At 32.6% G+C, this 18,427-nt stretch overlaps 1 protein-coding gene across 1 annotated transcript; it reads right to left on the bottom strand.

The window, feature by feature from the left end:
- Positions 1-11,093: 11,093 nt before the first annotated feature.
- LOC132624836 (5'-adenylylsulfate reductase-like 5) lies at positions 11,094-18,115 on the bottom strand. Its single transcript, XM_060339565.1, has 4 exons — positions 17,784-18,115; positions 13,623-13,804; positions 13,279-13,403; positions 11,094-11,814 (listed from the first exon to the last, which is right to left on the bottom strand). Exons 1-4 carry the CDS (start codon positions 17,925-17,927, stop codon positions 11,378-11,380), a joined length of 888 nt encoding a protein of 295 aa, XP_060195548.1. The 5' UTR covers positions 17,928-18,115; the 3' UTR covers positions 11,094-11,377.
- Positions 18,116-18,427: the final 312 nt, after the last annotated feature.

An 18,427-nucleotide genomic window follows, 5' to 3' on the forward strand; every position in this document is an offset into this window, starting at 1 on the left:
TACGAGTTTTATATATACCTTAGAAGAGAAAACCAATTTCCAGGAATTGGCTGATGAAACCACAAAGTGCCCAACCCCCACGCACACGGGACCCCCAACCAAATCCTAGACCCCACAAAAAGGAGAATAAAGAACACAAAATAGTACTACTACTTAGAAGATACGTGGTGATAATAGTGATAGGGGGACCTTTTAATGAATACGCATGCAGGTCTTTGTTGTATTCATTATTTCAGTTGGTTGTTTCTCAAACTTCGTTTAACGGGTACATATGATATTGTTCTTCTAGTTATGCAATAAAGTATCTACATGGAACATAAGTTGCATATCTCCTCTTGCCTTATTATAGGATTTGGAACGTTGACGTTTTGTGAATAAGGCTTTATATTCGGGCAAAGTATAATAAGAACTTAATAATATTCACTTTCAAATGAAGAGGGGCTGTCAGGGTAATTTGTTCATCAAGCCCTAATGGTTATTAGTGTAATTCTCTCAAAATTGTCTATATATTGATGAACAAAATGAATGTGTAAAGTTAGCCTTTAGGGACGTTTGTATTACTTTTAATTATGTTGTCTTGTAATGACAACATAGGTAGGAGTTTGACATAGACTCCTACCTAGAGACGGATTCAAGATTTAAACTCTATGGGTTCAATCTTAATATTTTCAGTGTAAACCCGTGCTGTTTTAAAAGTTATGGGTTCATGTCTACTATTTATTGCAGTTTTAATAAATTTTTACCCATAAATTTATGTTTCGCGTCAAAAGTTGGGAGTTCAATAGAACCCCCACCTAGCATGCTAGATCCACCACTGCTCCTACCATGTACATAAACATCCAAAAGGTAAAAACATGAAGGATCGGAGGGGGAAACTAAATCGAAACTCTATACAATATTACGGTTTGTATTACAAAAAGAATATATTATAAAAATGTGGTGTGGAAGATTTAGCTAGGGGGTCATTATCCTACGTAAAACTGACTCTTTATATTATTGACCTGTGGATATAAATCAGCATGAGAGGAGAAATTTGGAGTGTTTGGTACAAACTTGACTTGCAATTAAACACAATTTTGGTCCCTCGTTAGGTAAACTAATCATGCAGATTGCATGGAACAAAAATTAAAATTTCCATATGTAGGAACATGCGAATGAATATATTACTATTATATATAAGAGCAAATGTGGGGACTTTTGTAGTCCTCACAATATTTTAATAGTAATAAGAGCAAATGTGGGAACTTTTGTAGTCCTCACAATAATTTCTCAATTTTTTTAAAACTTTTTAATTAATTACTTTTAGGTTATAATCTTATTTATTTAAGTCAATTTTTTTATTTTTTGTTTTTAAGGTCTATTTTTCAAAAGCTATTGAACCTGGGGACTTTTGTAGTCCTCACAATAATTTTTAATTTTTTTTAAAACTTTTTAATTAATTACTTTTAGGTCCTAATCTTATTTATTTAAGTCAATTTTTTGTTTTTTGTTTTTAAGGTCTACTTTTGAAAAGCTATCGAACCTCCTACCTCATTTTTCATGTTCTTTGGTTTTCTGGTTGGTGTTCGATATCCGCATTTGAGCCAAATTAATCCAGATAATTCGCACTATATCGCGCCTATTCGGGGGGAGCGCTTCCTCCAAAGATTTTTTCCATATTCATGTTCGAACCCCTAATCCCTAATTAAGAGAGGAGCAGCTCCATCCGCTGCACAAGTTAAATTATGTATTTGTCTTAAAAGTTCATTAATTATGTATAAATTATTTATTTAGAACTAAATAACTTCAGAAAATTAGGATACATAAGTTATAAATGTCAAATTCTGGCTCCACATTTGATTTGAAGTAAATAATTTCATCAAAATGGAAGTTAAAATATTAAAGGAGTGGAATGAAAATTTTGCTTTCATATAACTACCCACTTGTGGGACTACAATGGGTATATGATTGTTGTTGTTGTACACTTGTACTAACACAAATTATATTTCTTTAATTAAAGCATCTACTTTTATATCTTGAGTAAGCCCGGGCCTCACATAACTAGTATATATATATATATATATATATATATATATCCAAATGTGAAAACTTTCAACAATCATAGTGATGTAGGAAGAAAAAAGAAACTACACTACTTTTGAACTTATGCTAACGAAATTGTCACAGCAAGATCTGCTTATAAATTTTAGAACTCGTTGATTGTGATGTGCTGTCCCTCGATTGTCAGAATCTAGTAAAGAAAGAGTTTCCGACGGGCACATTTCCAACGAATTCCGTTGAAAAAATATATCAATTTTAGTGTATATTTTGATGACAGTATGAAAACTGCTCTCATTTTAATAAAATTCTAAAATTAACTAATGTATAGAAACTCCTTTTTAACAAAAATTTAGTAAATCCACGATAGTAAGTTTGCATTCTATTTTTCAACGGTCAAGTTAGTCTTGGAAGTACACAAAACTTTATAATTGAGCCAACTTTAATTTGTAAATTGACAAAAAGTGGAGGAGAGTGGAAAAGCCTTTATTGTTGAAACTTTTAAAAGGAGAGAAAACAAATAAAAGATTAATCTTTGAACACAAAAAGAAAGCAAATTGACCCACCAAGTTTTTTTCATGAATATATCTTTCATAGAATTAAAGGAATGAAAAAGAAAGTTGAAAAAGGAATTATTAAGGATGACTGTTAATTTGATCAAAAGTTATCATTCAGAATTTGACATGATTGTAATTATTATGTTTAACATGTTAAAACACTTTGTCATATGCAATCATCTTACCTTTGCTCAACATTATCATTGATAATGTGATGACATGATTTTAAACAAGAGTGGTAAGATATTTGGGTAAATTTTTATCTAAAATCGCCCAAAAGATATATTCAAAATTAGACTACTTTCTCATCCTAGAACTCCATAGCTCTTAGCTTGCGAAATCTCTTGAATGATCTCGAACAAATATATCATAAGTTCATGAAACATGAAATATCACTTGGTTACAAGCTCAAATTTGGACTCGAAATCAAGAATTATTGTTACATGTTATTCTCTCTGAGGCCCAAGTAATCAGGAGTTGCATCGGGAATAAATTTTAATTTGGGAGTAAAACACTCCCTAGCAAAGATGATTCAATTCTCGGGACTCAAATCAGAAACATCTGATTAAGGAAGGAGGGATTATTACCTTTCCACCGCAACCATTAATTAGTAGTAATTTCAAACTAATTAATCATTAGGTAAACTAGTGATAAAAAGACAACAAGAATAATTCTTATTAGGTAAACTAACCATGGAACTCTATATACATTAGATGCTTAAGTGGGCAGGGGAAACAAACATCAAGAAACATATATAATTGCGTAGAGTGGGAGCCCTTCTTTTTTTGAAAAATTTGGAGCATTAATTGCAACTTTCGTGTCATTTCCTAACTACCCGTTACCCTTTTGTTTGATAAAGCAAACAACAGTATTTTTAGTTCAACCAAAAGAAAAAAAAAGTATTTTTTGAAAGGTTGCCTTATGAGTAAATTGCACAAAGGGGTTTGCTCTAAGTAAAGAAGAGGAAAATTGGGTTACTAAATTGCTCATGCTACTTTATTTTATGATTAAAAAAAAAACATATTCTATTAAGCTTTATAAATGAAAGTGGCGTTTACATGCTTAAAACTTTTAGTGAATACCATTGCATGCCAATAAAGATGAAAAAAAATGAAGGGAAATATTTAATTTTAAAGTTTAAGCAAACCTGGTCCTTTTAGTCATGATTTTCATAGCATTAAAATAGTTCAAACGAAATTCTTTACAAATAAAGCCTAGTTAGCGTAAGTGTTAATAACTTCATATTAAACAATGAGCTTTTGTTTTTGTGATTTTATTTGATAGTATTTGTACTGATAACAATACAACTTGTATATATGAATCAACAATATTGACCGGTATGATAAGACAAATAGTCTTTTGAAAATCCCAAAATTAAGGCGATATTGAAGATAATTAATCTGGAATGATGTGAAATGGAGATATTTATACCAATCCAGCTTTTAACACATGGTCCCCTCATTGTCTAAGTTTGATACAATATTTTTTTTGATTGGTCTTTGATAAATATTAACACTCCAATTTTCATTAGTAAAAAGATTTGATGTTACAGTCCAACGATTTAATTTAAGGTTTGCTTTCAAAGTATTGCGTGATGATACATTATGACTTTTCTATTTTTATATTAGACATTTCCACAATATTTTTGGTAAAAATTCAAAGCATTCAAATCTAGAAAACGACCAAGTAACAATATTGGTAGTTCTTGCGCTAATCTTCACTAATAATTATTTGACAACTCATAGACAAAATTCCAATCAGTAAGACTGCAACTCTTACACCACAGATATTTTCTTGACCTATTAAAGGACAAATTTTTCTTATACTGTTGAACTTATCGCTCACATTCCCATATTTTTAATTGTCCATCTTTTCTATTTAAAATTATCACCTGGCATGCGCATGAACTGTTCACACAGTCTTTATCAGAGACACTCAAAACTAGGGCTGTTCACAGTTTTGGTTAAAACCAAAACCAAATCGAATAAAATAACGGACATTTAGTTTAGTTTGGTTTGGTTTGGTTTTAAATTTGAAACACCGATAATATTTGGTTTGGTTATGGTTATAGTAAAAAATAACCGAATAAATAACCGAACCAAACCGATAATTATATACATAAATTTATAATTATTTATATGTATAATATTAGCTTTTCATAAATAATTAAAGATATTTTATACCTTTTAATTATTAATTTAATTTTGGTCTACTTATTTTTAAGGCCCATGTCTTAAAAGAATATGTCCAACAATTCAAGTCCAACTCTAATAAGTCGTAAGCATAAGGGTTGTTTGTATTTTGAAACCTCTGTTTGACTTGTTCTTTTGAATCTAAACTGCGTTGCAAGTTTAGTCCACCTGATTTGTCAACAGCGTGTCTTTCCCTCAATATGCAGCAAAGTTCACCCTTGTGGGCCATGAGGAAAAAAAATCTTCATAAGAAATTTGAAGAATGTAGAGAGAGAATATTTGAATTGTCACGGCTAGTCATAAATCGAAAAACCGAACCAAACCGACAATAAACCGGTAGTTATTATTTTACTTGGTTTGGTTATGGTTTTAGACATTTAAAAACCGATTAAATTGGTTTGGTTATGGTTTTAACCAATAACCGACCCAAACCGAACCATGAACACCCCTACTCAAAACTATAACAATTAACAAGAATCCGAAAAAAAAAAAAAAAAAAAAAAACAACTCCATGCCTACTTTGATCTGCCTATTTACACTTCCTAAATGCACGCATATAGTATTCAGAAACTGCGTGTAAAGTTAGACCATAAACAATCCCTTTGACGTAATACATAAGCTATCCCTTTGACGTAATACATAAGCTATATATGTCATTCTCATATTCCTTTTACTCTTCTTTGGAATAATCAATTATTCCATTTTGTGAAATTTATATGTACTTAGTATTTATGTCAAATTAATAGAGAAATAATATGTATTTGCACATAAACTTCTCAATTTAACTATGATTAACTTAATATATGTTCTCACATCATTAAAAAAAAAAAGTCTACCCGTTTTTTAAAACGAACTAGACCAGACCAATCAGAAAAAAAAATTACCACATAGGTTTAAAAAATAAGTCTACTAAAAAATAGATAGATTTATTTTTTTAAAGTCACATGACATTTTTTTAATTAAAAAACAAGCTAAATAATTTTTTTTTAAAAATCTGTTAGCGAAAAGGGTATATTTGCGTCATTTGTGTAACGGCAGGGGTATATATGCATTATTTTTTTAACGATGGGTATATCTGTTCTGAATCGCAAAGTTGAGCGATATATTTGACCTTTTTCCGTTTAATTTTTTATCACTTTTAATTTTTTATTATGATAAAAAATTAGCTAAATGAATATGTGCAAATTCAAATAGCGCGGTATTGTTATTGTAAACACTGAATGTAACTATGTATGTTTTTATTCCTTCACCTATTATCAACAGTAGTTTGTGCTTTCTAAATAGTATGCCTTGTCCATCTTTGCTTTGCAGATCAACCATTAACTATATAAATATCATTTCAGTTTTGTATTCTTGTAAAGGAAATTAAACACAAAACTAAAGTATTATCAAAGTAATCTTAATTTGTACTAGCTTTCAAATAATTTCATACATTGCTTTCACAATAATTTTTTAAGATATATCAACAGTAGTTTGTCCTTTCTAAATAGTATGCCTTGTCCATCTTTGCTTTGCAGATCAATCATTAACTATATAAATATCATTTCAGTTTTGTATTCTTGTAAAGGAAATTAAACACAAAACTAAAGTATTATCAAAGTAATCTTAATTTGTACTAGCTTTCAAATAATTTCATACATTGCTTTCACAATAAAAAAAATTTCACAAAAAGAAAGAGAAGAGGAGTGCACTAGTAGAAAGTTTAGCACAAGGTGAGCAATAGTCCTTTGCCTAATATAAACCTTTTAAAAAGTAATTCCAAAAAATTCCACTATACTGAATTCCAAAAAATTAAATAAATGCTGGGAAAAAAAAAACTGTGGTTAAGAAGACAGCTTTGAGGTGGTGACCCACTATTATTATATGCTACTTATATTTTATATTTTAATAAGAGCTGTACTTTATAAAATCATTGCTTGTACACTCTGTCTAATTTCGGGCAGCGGGCAGCCCATCCTTTATTTGCTGTCACAATTTATTTACTTATTTTTATTTAGTTAAATAAACATTGCCTTCTTAAAAATGTACTCCATGTATAACTGTTAGAAAGATTGCTACTTTTCAATTACAAATAAAAAAACTAGAAGAAAATTGTGAACAATGCTATATTCCCACAATAGAGCATAATTTACGGTTGTTTCGTTTAATTTTCGAGCCAATAAATGGTTAAAGAAGTTCCCCACGGAAAAACGCCAAATTCTAGATTCAATTTTTATCGTATATTAATGGTTAAATACATCAATAACCTCTTAATTTTTCAGTAAATTTTATTTAGACATTAAATTATGACACATTTCAATTAAACACCTTAACACATGATAAAGTGTTTTATTGAACACTTTCAGTTCAAATTTTGAAAAAACTTCTGCAGTATATGTTCTCAAGTTCCATTACATATATAAGTTAATCACCTAAAATATATCATCTCTTTTAATTATACATATCAACATCAATTGAAAAAAAAAACTGAAGATTTACGACTTATACACAATTAGAATATGTCATCTTCTACCTGCAAGGGTGGCTCAGTTGATTGAGCATGTGACTTTCATAATAGAGGTTTCAGGTTCGAACCCTGCCTACGACAGCAGGGGACTTGCCTTCTGAGTCGAGCTGGTCCAGCGCGGCTTGCTTAGTGCGGGTTACCTCTCCTGTGTGGTTTGCGAGCTATTGCATAGGAGCTGGGTTTACTCTATGCGCACCTGAAGGGTAGCAGCTGTTCATGTCATTAAAAAATAAAAGAATATGTCATCTTCTCTAATTATAAATTTGATTCACAGAAAAAAATCTCACATATAAGGCGCTCCTTAAGTAAGTAGTCGTTCAATTTTAAAACTCAAGACTCAAACCTAACGCTCCTTGTTAAAATCGAAAGAGTTCTTACCTATTCACACAATCGACATGTGATATTCATCCTATTCTGACTACTTTTATGGTTGTAGTGACTTACATGTGATATAATATTTCAACGGGCAGTTCACCTGCCCTTTGTTCTTCTTCTTTTTCACTTTCACACACCACCACATGCAACTATATATATATATATATATATATACACCCTCATACTCCCCTTAACTCTCTCAACATCTCCCTTCACTTCCTTTCAACATATTTTTGCTCTCAAAGAGGAATATATTATCACACACATTTTCTTGAAACAAAAATGGAAGGTGGTATTAACATGAAGATGTTTGTTGTTGCAATGATGATGATGATGTTGGTTGCTATCTCCACCGTCAAGGGTGTCTCCGCCGCAGATGCACCGGCACCAGCACCGGCTTCAGATGCCACCATATTTGTTCCAGCCATGTTGTCTTCATTTGTTGCTCTAGCTTTTGCTCTTCTCTTCTAAGCTAGCTCTATGTTTTTGTTGAATTTTTGGTTGTGTTTTGGGGTTGGAATTATTTTTTGTTGTGGTTTTGGGGTGAGTTTATGATTGTATTTTGTTAGTTTTTATGTATTTTTGTGTAAGATATTTGGATTTTTAGTGAGTTTTTAGGTTGTTGTTATGATTATTACAGTATTTTATTATTAATAAGAGATCTTGACTCTAGTGTTTTGGCTTTATAATTCTCATTTCCTTCGTTATTTCTTGTATTTTTAGATTATACTCCCCTAATCCCAAAATAAATATCATCTTAGCAAAAACAATTGTCTCAAAATAAGTGTCACTTTGAAATTCAAGACAAAAATTGGCAAATCTTTCAAGCTGTGCCTTTAGCATTAAAGAAGTCGTCCTCTTTAATATTTTTGTTGCAGTGATGATATGATGTTGGTTGCTATATCCGCCGTGAAAGGTGTCGCCGGCACCGGCTTCCGATGCCATCATACTTGTTCCAGCCTTCTTGTCTTCATTTGTTGCTCTTCTCTTTGAATTAAGCTCTATGTATTCATGAGGGTCTTTTGGTAATTTTGTCTTATGTTTTTTTGTTGGAATTTTTTGTGGTGTTTTGGAGTGACTCTTATTGTATTTTGTTAGTTTTTATGTATTTTGGTGTAATATGTTTGGAATTATTAGTGAGTTTTAAGGTTATTATTATTAATAAGAGATCTTAATTCTAGTGTTTTGGCTACATAGTTCTAATTTCCTTTGTTATTTTTGTGTTAAATGATGACACTATATTTGCTTAGTTTATTTACAATGGCAGAGTTCTTAAACAGGTTAAGTTATAGACAATGTTTATATAGGAAATTGTCATATTACGTCTTATTTACCGTAGCAAGTAATTTGTTATTTTCAAAATTACAAAATTTATATTTTGAGGAGGTTCCTGTAGATATATTTTGAGTGATTTGTTAATATAAAAAGTTATGAATGACATTCTAATCTTAGAATTGTATGATAATTTCCCCCAAGTATTATACATGAACTTATTTTGTAAGGTATATACTTCTCTATTACTCCTATGATTTATTTCCTTAAATAGTACCAAATTGCAAAAATCTCAAAAAAGCAAAGGCTCAATCTAATCAATTCAAAATAGACAGAGATAGAGATAAAAAATAAATTGAAGAAAAATAACCCTTTTAAGCTCATATTTGGACCGAATATACCTTTTAAACCTCTTTTTTATTCTTTCTAGAAAGAACTCAAAACCTATGTAGCAAAAAATTACTTTAAAGACCTTAACTAGTTGAACTACCTTTGGAGCCTTTTGTAAGAAGTTCTTTAATAAAGGAACATGTTGATAATGATTCCACCAGCAACTTGCAATGGAATGTACAATAGGCATTATTCTAAGAAATGTGAATTTCACTTCTCCAAAACAAAAATCGCCTCCAATGACTTTGATCTAGAGTGCATGATGTATGATTTAAGTTGACGTTACGATTACAAAGTCTGATGCAGAAAAAAACTGATATTATAAATTAAAAAAACTCCAAACATAATTTTTTTTACTTTCATAAACTCAAAGGGTTATTATGATCTAAGAATCTAAGGAAATTGAATAGATGCCACAAAGTTAGATAATGCCTTGTTGTATAGTATCCATTTATCAAGAGAATTCTCTTTCTGATGGTGACTCTTGAATTGTACATGTGAACTAACCAGTTGCGCTAGCTCTTACTGAAAGTTTCAAATGAAAGGCCACCAAACTCTGGAAAATATGGACAGCTCATTTGATAAATATTTAGCTACCAAATTTGGATGCTTGGTGCTTTCATAATCTTTATTTTTGAATATTTTTTCTATTAGCTGGTGCTAATAAAATAAAGATTTAGCTAGAGGCATTAATTAACTTCCCTATTTATTTTGAAATATATTAATGGAAAGGTCTCCTCTTTAGTTCTTTAATAGATTTGCTGGTTTTTTCTTTTTGTTTCCTTTTCAATATGTGTGAATTAGGTATTTTCTGAAAATTGTCCATTATTTTCCAAATAAATCCGCCAAACACCATTATTAAACAAATCCTCAAGAAAGGAAAAAACATTCAAGAGACAAGTGTACATAAGATCTTTGATTAAATATGCGATTATTGTTAAACCTAGAACCCACTAATATAAACCACCACATGGCTACAAAAGAGAAGACACTCTTCTTAATCAATGTGCCAACATCTTGATTAAAAAGTAAAGACATGTTTTAAGTTAACACAAGAAAGGGACACCTGGAAATACACTAGAAACAGAATATGATGTCTATGCACTTTAAGGACTGACTCTAGGTTAATGAACTGTGTTGAAAATTATGAAGTTTTTAAGTTCAAATTTTAACGGAGGCAAACAAAACTCTCAAGTCTTTTCGCATCTGTTCTGGTATGAAGTAGCAAGTTTCTCGTGAAATTAATCGGAATGTTCGCAAGCTAACCCAGACATCACGATTATGAAAAAGAAAAAGACATGTTGTCTATATGTATTTCTTTTGCGGTGCACATGGGAGTAGATAACGAAACAGAGAAATGCCCTAATTAAACATATGTACTTGTACCTTTCCCCTCCCTAAACATATGATTCATCCATCCTTCAATAATTCATCATCATCATCAACAACATGCAGCTCCTGAGCTTGGTCGGTTGGTTTAGGCCTTAATCTCTAAATTATACTTATAAGGAATGCTCGGCCCTTTTTAAAGGTGCTATGGATGAAGTAATCGCAATGACAAGTGATCACACATGGAAAAAGCTGAAAGATGATATTCCAAATAATTAACTTATCACTTTTACCAGTATCCATTAAACTCAGAATTTTTAATCAGTTACTTAGTTACCAGACAACATATATATTCTTAATAAAGAGCATTCTCTACTCAATAGTCACACACTTTTTGTTAATGCCAACAATACCATCACAGACACACACATGCAGTGTTACAAAGTCACCCTCTTGTCAACATGTAATATACATAGAAACCCTCTGTTCTCAAAATTTACAAGAATGTTGTTCATGTTACCACCTAAACTCTAAAAACACAAGATCTTCTGGTCTCTGCGTATACGAAAAAATTCTGATAAAAGATAAGATACAACACAGGAGGGGAAGAAATTAAAGGTAATGAAGCAGACCACTCTACTTGCTGTAGAAGCCAGATTCTGAGTTCTAAGTATGTTCACTTTAGTGACGATCCGATGCAAGAGACAACGTGTAGTAGCTTACGAGTCTCCTGAGGCGGACCCCACTCTAGCTGCTGACGTCTCTCCCAGCGAAACTGATGTCAAGGACGAAGCCCAAACTCGAGCATTCCTAGCACCTTGATGTAAGTTTCTCGTTTTGCATAGCTTTAGCTTGCTCCAAGCCCTCTTGGGGTCAATGACGTGGAAGACACGCCCCAAAATCTGCCTCGAATCTCCAAAAATCCCCATGTTTAGATGAGGAATATAAGCAGCCCACAATGCTACTACACGAGCAACCAACCCTGGTAAGAAATATAGGGAAGCCCTAAACAATATGAATGCAACCGATAGTACAAGGTAAGGTTCGCTAGAGAGCAATTCCCTTAAAGAGGACACTTTCCATAGCTGAGAAGCCTTGTGACCATCTGCCTTATAAGTAGTTTGACTTTCAGTCGCATCTACCACAGGATGAAGCCCTGAAACAAGCATGTTCTATACCATCAGTCGAAAATGAAAGAGTAAAGCACTAGCTTATTTGTTGCATACTGCAAAATTTCTAGATTAATATTTCTAATACTTATAGCATGTGACTGCATGGTTAAACCAGTACTCATTAAAAAAGTCATTCTCTGGGGGAGGGGGGGCCCTATTGGTGTTCACTCTACGCGCTACGGAAAATTTGCTTTACATTTCACCAGTCCTAATATAATGCGTGGACACTGTCTGAAAGAGGTAAAAAGTTAGAGAACTTTGAAAGAGAGGTAGAGGAGAAAAAATATGAAACAATTAGAGAGGATAAAAATGAATTAAGTCAATCTCCCAAGTGGCCTCACTTAAAGAGCTATCTATTCATTTTTGTATTCTGATGAAAACAAAACTTAAGGAATCTAGAGATCATATAAATGTGATTGACTTGCAAGAAAATAGTTTTACTACATATGAGAGCTACCAAATTTTGGATAAGTTCAGCTAATGAACATGAAGTCCCAATAGCACCCCTCTTAAGTCTTAACTAGTCTTCATGCCCTCTGAATGCACGAAAGAACAATACCCAGTATCCCCCCGGAGTGGGAAAACTAGGCTCAAAGTGATTCAAACTTTTACCTTTCTAAGATTGCTTTGAACTGTTAAAGAAATTGCTAAAGAGCAATATGTCTTACTTCCACAATCTATTCAATAAAGACTTACCATAAATGTTATCAATTGACCAATAGTGGGTAATTGATCCAGGACATTGAGTAGATACTTTCTATAGCACCTGCTGCTATTATGTTTGCTCATTTAGTTGCTATTCTTTGTTTTAATTTGAAAACCAAATTTTGATTTCGAAATTTTGAAAGCATTCACTGAGTTAAGTAAAATTCAGATTCGGTTCTCTCAAGCATATATGAGCTAGTTGAGTTTTCGGTTGTGGGCTCTTCAGTTTGGGACCAGAATCTAAAGACTAAGTGGGGTTATTGTGCCTCAATATAAGTGCATGGGCCTTAAATTGAAGAGTTCACTGTGGTTGCCAATTTTAGTTCTTCTTTGCTTCAACACTGATTTGGCTTAACTTTAACATGAGAAATTGGTTTTTTGGCCAAATCGCTGAATTTTCCCCTTAAAAAATTGGCATCAGACTCGAAACCAAATGTGATGAAAATGAAAAGCTAACACCATTCTACTACAATAACCATCTGCCCAATGACCCAATTTTAGGTTTGTCTGGTGTTTCGAAAACAATAACAACATACCCAGTGTAAACCCACAAAAAAAAGGGGGGGGGGGGGGGGGGGGGGTTCTGGGGAGGGTAGAGTACCCCTACCATGAAGGTAGAGACGTTTCCGATTGACCCTCAGCTCAAAGAAAAGAAAACCACAGCAGTATGGATGAACTCTTACTACTATGCCATCCCAAAAGCATGCAAAAAGAGAATATAGGCAAGCATTCGAAAAGGTCACCTGTAGTCCTCTTGTAGAAGTTCACAAGAGAGTGAAGATCTTTCCGGCCATGATATCCCACTCTCACCATCTGATTCACAATCAATATTGATGGAAAGCTATGAACTCCGTATCTTGAAAACACACTGCAGATGAGAGGCAAGACACATGATTAAAATTGTGACAAGCAGCTGAAAAAAGAGTGGACAAGCTTGGAGAGAAGAAAAGGCTAAAAATTTTAGTGGCACCTTTTGAGAAGTTACTGCTGTACTGCACAAGCTCTAATGGTGAAGCAAAATGCTCATAGAGACTATATGGCACTACCGTACTCAAAAAAGATAATTATGTAACAAAATTGAACTCACCTGGGCATGGCTCTTGATTGCTCAACCATCACATGTCTGATTTGCGGGAACATGGAACTCAGAGTACCAAACTTTGATTTGACGCCTGTCGAGAAAGGACACCACGAGGCATAGAACAAAATAGCAATAGCATCATCTTTCTGACAGGACCTTAGAGCCTTGTCAAGTGATTCTCCATCCGTCTTTTGTTGCATAAAGGCAAAAGAGAAAATCAGAATTTTTATAGAAGATGCATGCCATCGTTAAAAAGAAGAATGCAGTTCACATGAAGACGTATAAAGTTACTTTATGAAAAATTAGGTCCTCAATTCCCTCTTCTATACCACAAAAAATTACAACCCAGTTCTCTTACATCAAGGAACACAAATGAAAAATAACATGATAATATAACAAGTGTAAACTTGGGAAACTATAAAAGCAGATCTATGTAAAGAACGAATCTTGGGCCTAACTCAACCCCAAAAGCTAGCTCATGAGGATAGGGTAGGATTTCCCCGGTCCATATAAGGAGTCCAAACACCCATCCCACAACCGATGTGGAAAAAATCAACAATCTATATGAGACCTATCCATTTAAAACAAACTGCAAATAGGTCACACAGACTTCAGGCTGTAGACGAATTAATGTAAGAAAAGAATAAACATTCCTCAAAAGTATCCAGGAAAAATTAAAAGACCGGCTATGGAAGTAGTAAATGTAACTTTTGGAAACACCTCATTTTAGAGAATAAAAAAGTTTTCATATCAAAGATAGAGAAAGTCTGTAACATTAAGCACACAATAAGCTAAAAAAGGGAGCAATTCCAGAACCAAGGTGATGCATATTACTGAGACACAGAAGTTACACATGATAAGCATTTATTAGAACATGATCTAGAGAACCTACACTAGAAGTTGAATAATCTATTTCCCAAAGTTGAGCCGCACAAAAAGCCATTTAAAGCCCCAATTACAAGTTAACTAAAAACACCCATTCACCTTAATAGAGCTTGACCACCAACCAGACCGTTCACTAACAACTTAATGACCGCTTTTTCATTCACTTACTTGAAAGCTGGTTCTTTTCCTAATCCTATTTCGGCTCTTACACATGCTACTATCACCTTTCAAACCAAGCTCTTGGTGCCTTCTTTAGCTTGCAGGAAGTTGTCATTTATGTAGCTTGCTTTAACTTGTATACCAAGATATTTACAAGAACAAGAGAAGCATGGAGCCGAAGGGGGTCAAAGAGAAACTTATTCTTGCTGATTCCCCCATCCCCTATGTTGTTGAAAAGCATTAAAATGTTCACCTGAATTGGAAATAAAGCCGCATTATGATTGCAGCCAAGATAAAATGCCATGAGTCATGAGTGATGTTTCACAATCACTAAACTTATTATCAGGGAACATCCAGATGAACACTCATCCTAAAGGAGAATACACGAGCTGCAGCTCGAGCCTAAAATTGTCCCATTCACAAAAACAATTTCTAACTTGCAAAGGAAGCTAAGCGGCTCACCTAACACTCTTCCAACCCAAGTTTCCCACTCTATGCAAACTTCACTAACTACTCTAGAGACAATGGAACAGACTTTTCAAGCAGTTGGCAATGCTTCAAAACAAAATTAATGACATAACATTGAGCTTTTCCCTCTCACGGGCTTCTCCAGGAAAGGAGGGGAGGCTGCTGATACCACTTACACATTTTTTTCAAAGTAGTTGGTTTTCGGATGAGTTTACACGCAACTCACGCAACTCGACTATTCCACCAGGTACCTACCACCTCCAACCAATACAAGTACCAGGTAAATCTGTACTCAAGGCCTAGGCAGATTCTTCTCCCACTATATTGACCACCAGGCCGCACCCTTGGTTGCACCACTTACACTTCTTTTATATCTAATACATATACAACTGATAAATTATCCAAATATCAATACTTCTACACGCACTATTTACACTTCACTGCCTACTCGCTAGATATGGAATACAGTTTGCAAACAGCAAATCTTCGAAAACCAACTGTCCTACTCATGGGCGTCTCTGGGAGGAGCAGAGTAATCCTCCAAACTATTTTGATCTGTTTCTCCGATCCGGAATAGAAGACATTCTTTATAAAGTTTTATGTTCTTAATTCAAGAAAATACGTTTTCCCATCTAAATCGTGCTCAAATGTTCAGCCATGGTGCAAAAGGGAGTTACGAAAAGGACTCTGAAACATGAATATGCAATACTTATAGATAGAATTTCCACATCACCATTGACTTAACTAATCTTTTTAATCATCTATAACAATATAAAATACCAAAATTTATAACTTTCAAAAGATGTTACAAAACAGTCAGCAGTAACTCATGAATAAGCAAACTAAACCATGATTAGCAATTGAAAATACTTAAATGAGCCATGAAGCACCAAGTATCTCCACATTACCACGACTTGAAACCATAATATTGCTCGTACAATGATCCTTTCTTTGTTCCAACTTCATATACATAGCACTAATAATTTAAAGAATACCAAACCAACAAAAAAAAATTGAAAAATAAGCTGCAATATTTTCCTCAATGACTTAAAACCTTATCTTGTGAATCATAAGATAATCTCAAACCCCAAAATAACCTAAGTGGTCGTTTGGTTGGAAACAAGTTATCTCAGGATAACTTATCCTGGGATTAGTTATCCCAAGATTAGTTATTCAAAATAACACTACAATCCCGGGATAACTAATCCCGGGATTAGTTATACCGCGATTTTATCCCAACCAAACATGGGATAAACTCATCTCAAACATAATCCCAGGACTATTTATCCTTATCCCTCGTACCAAACGAGCCCTAAAAGTCCAAAGTTTTAAAGGAAAAAAAATGAAATCATAAAACAGAAGCAACTCAATGAATAATCAACAAAATCACAACCAAACCATGATTGCAATTGAAAAGTAAACCCAAACAATCAAGAAAAAAGAAAAAAAAAACCAAAAAGATTCTTAGAAATCATAAAACAACTTCAAACCCCTACTAATACCAAAATTAGCAAAACCCCTTCAATAAAAAATGAAATCTTTACAAAACCTCAGCAAAAAATTGAAAAATACAACCCATTTTAATTAATCATAAGCACCCAAATATAAAAAATCATATATGTATATATATATATATAATGAAATCCAACAACAAAACTAGCAAAACAACTTCAAACCCTTACTAATCACCAAAATTAGCAAAACCCCTTAAGAAAAATGAAATCTTTCTTAAACCAATCAGCAAAAAATTGAAAAAAAAAACCATTTCAATAAATCAAGAACACCAACAACAACAACAAGCCCAGTATAATCCCATCATGTGGGGTCTGGGGAGGGTAGAGTGTACGCAGACCTAAATCAAGAACACCCAAATATATATAAAAAAATAAAAAATAAAAAAAATCAGCTATCTAATGAAATCCAACAACAAAAATAACGTCAAACCCCTACTAATAACCAAAATTAGCAAAACCCCTTCAATAAAAATGAAATCTTTATAAAACTAATCAGCAAAAAAATTGAAAAATACAACCCATTTCAATTCATGAGCACCCAAAAATAAAAATTAAAAAAAAAACATATATTTAATGAAATCCAACAACAAAAAAATATCCCCCAAAAAATTGATAAATTGGGTAATAACTTCAAACCCCTACTAATAACCAAAATTAGCAAAACCCCTTCAATAAAAATGAAATCTTTATAAAACTAATCAGCAAAAAAATTGAAAAATACAACCCATTTCGATTCATGAGCACCCAAAAATAAAAAAAATAAAAAAAAACATATATATAATGAAATCCAACAACAAAAAAATATCCCCCAAAAAATTGATAAATTGGGTAATAACTTCAAACCCCTACTAATCACCAAAATTAGCAAACCCCACTTCAATAAAAATGTAATCTTTACAAAATCAATCAGCAAAAAATTGGAAAAAAAAACATTTCAATAAATCAAGAACACCCAAATATTAAAAAATCATATATAAATTAGCAAAACCCCTTCAATAAAAAAATAATCTTTATAACACCAATCAGCAAGAAATTGAAAAATACAACCCATTTGAATAAATCAAGAACACCCCAACATAAAAAATCACACATATAAATGAAATCCAACATAAAAAAAAATGATAGAAAATTAAATTATTACCTCAATAAGCAAAGGCGATGGAAAAGAGATCCCAATAGGACATTGAGACCTTAGATCGTATAAAAACGTATACGATGATGAATATACGTATCCAAAAGCTGCAAATAAATAACTTAATACCAATATGTATTTCATTGACACCATAATATTATTCCTACAAAACAAAACAATACTACTTTCTTGATTTTGAACCTAAAAATAAAATTCCCTAGTTTGTATATATTTAAAAAGATAATTCCCCTTTCAACCTCTCTTCTAGGAAATTTTGAAATTTTTTTTTTGGGTGATAAAGTCGTGTTTTTTTTCTTTTTTGCTTTATATTTCTTTTTTGTATAGTGTTAGTATTATATATGTTGTGCCAAAACCAGCTTTTTCTTGTTAAATGACCCCCTCTCAGCCACTTTTTCGTCTTTGTACGATTTTCATTTAAATATTAATTTGGTTGTTTGTTTATATACAGTATTTTAGAGATAACTGTAAAAAAAAAAAAAAATACACATTTGATGTTGTTGTTGTCGGAGGTCAAAAACACACTAAAAGTATCTTTATTTTTGGCGAGTTTTTAGTCTAAACTATTAGTTGTTTGTGTTTTCTACGTGAAATATTATAAACTACTTATCAAACCACATATCAAAGCTGGTTAG

This window comes from Lycium barbarum, chromosome 2 (assembly GCF_019175385.1).
Source record: "Lycium barbarum isolate Lr01 chromosome 2, ASM1917538v2, whole genome shotgun sequence".
NCBI classification, from domain to species: domain Eukaryota; kingdom Viridiplantae; phylum Streptophyta; class Magnoliopsida; order Solanales; family Solanaceae; genus Lycium; species Lycium barbarum.

Excerpts from the sequence above, each read along its gene's own strand:
- LOC132624836 (XM_060339565.1), bottom strand. The coding sequence starts at position 17,927 with ATGGTGTCAATGAAATACATATTGGTATTAAGTTATTTATTTGCAGCT. Across the intron at positions 13,805-17,783 it reads CATCGCCTTTGCTTATTGAG|ACGGATGGAGAATCACTTGA; the intron begins GTAATAATTTAA and ends ATGCAACAAAAG. Across the intron at positions 11,815-13,278 it reads CTTCTACAAGAGGACTACAG|GGCTTCATCCTGTGGTAGAT; the intron begins GTGACCTTTTCG and ends TGCTTGTTTCAG.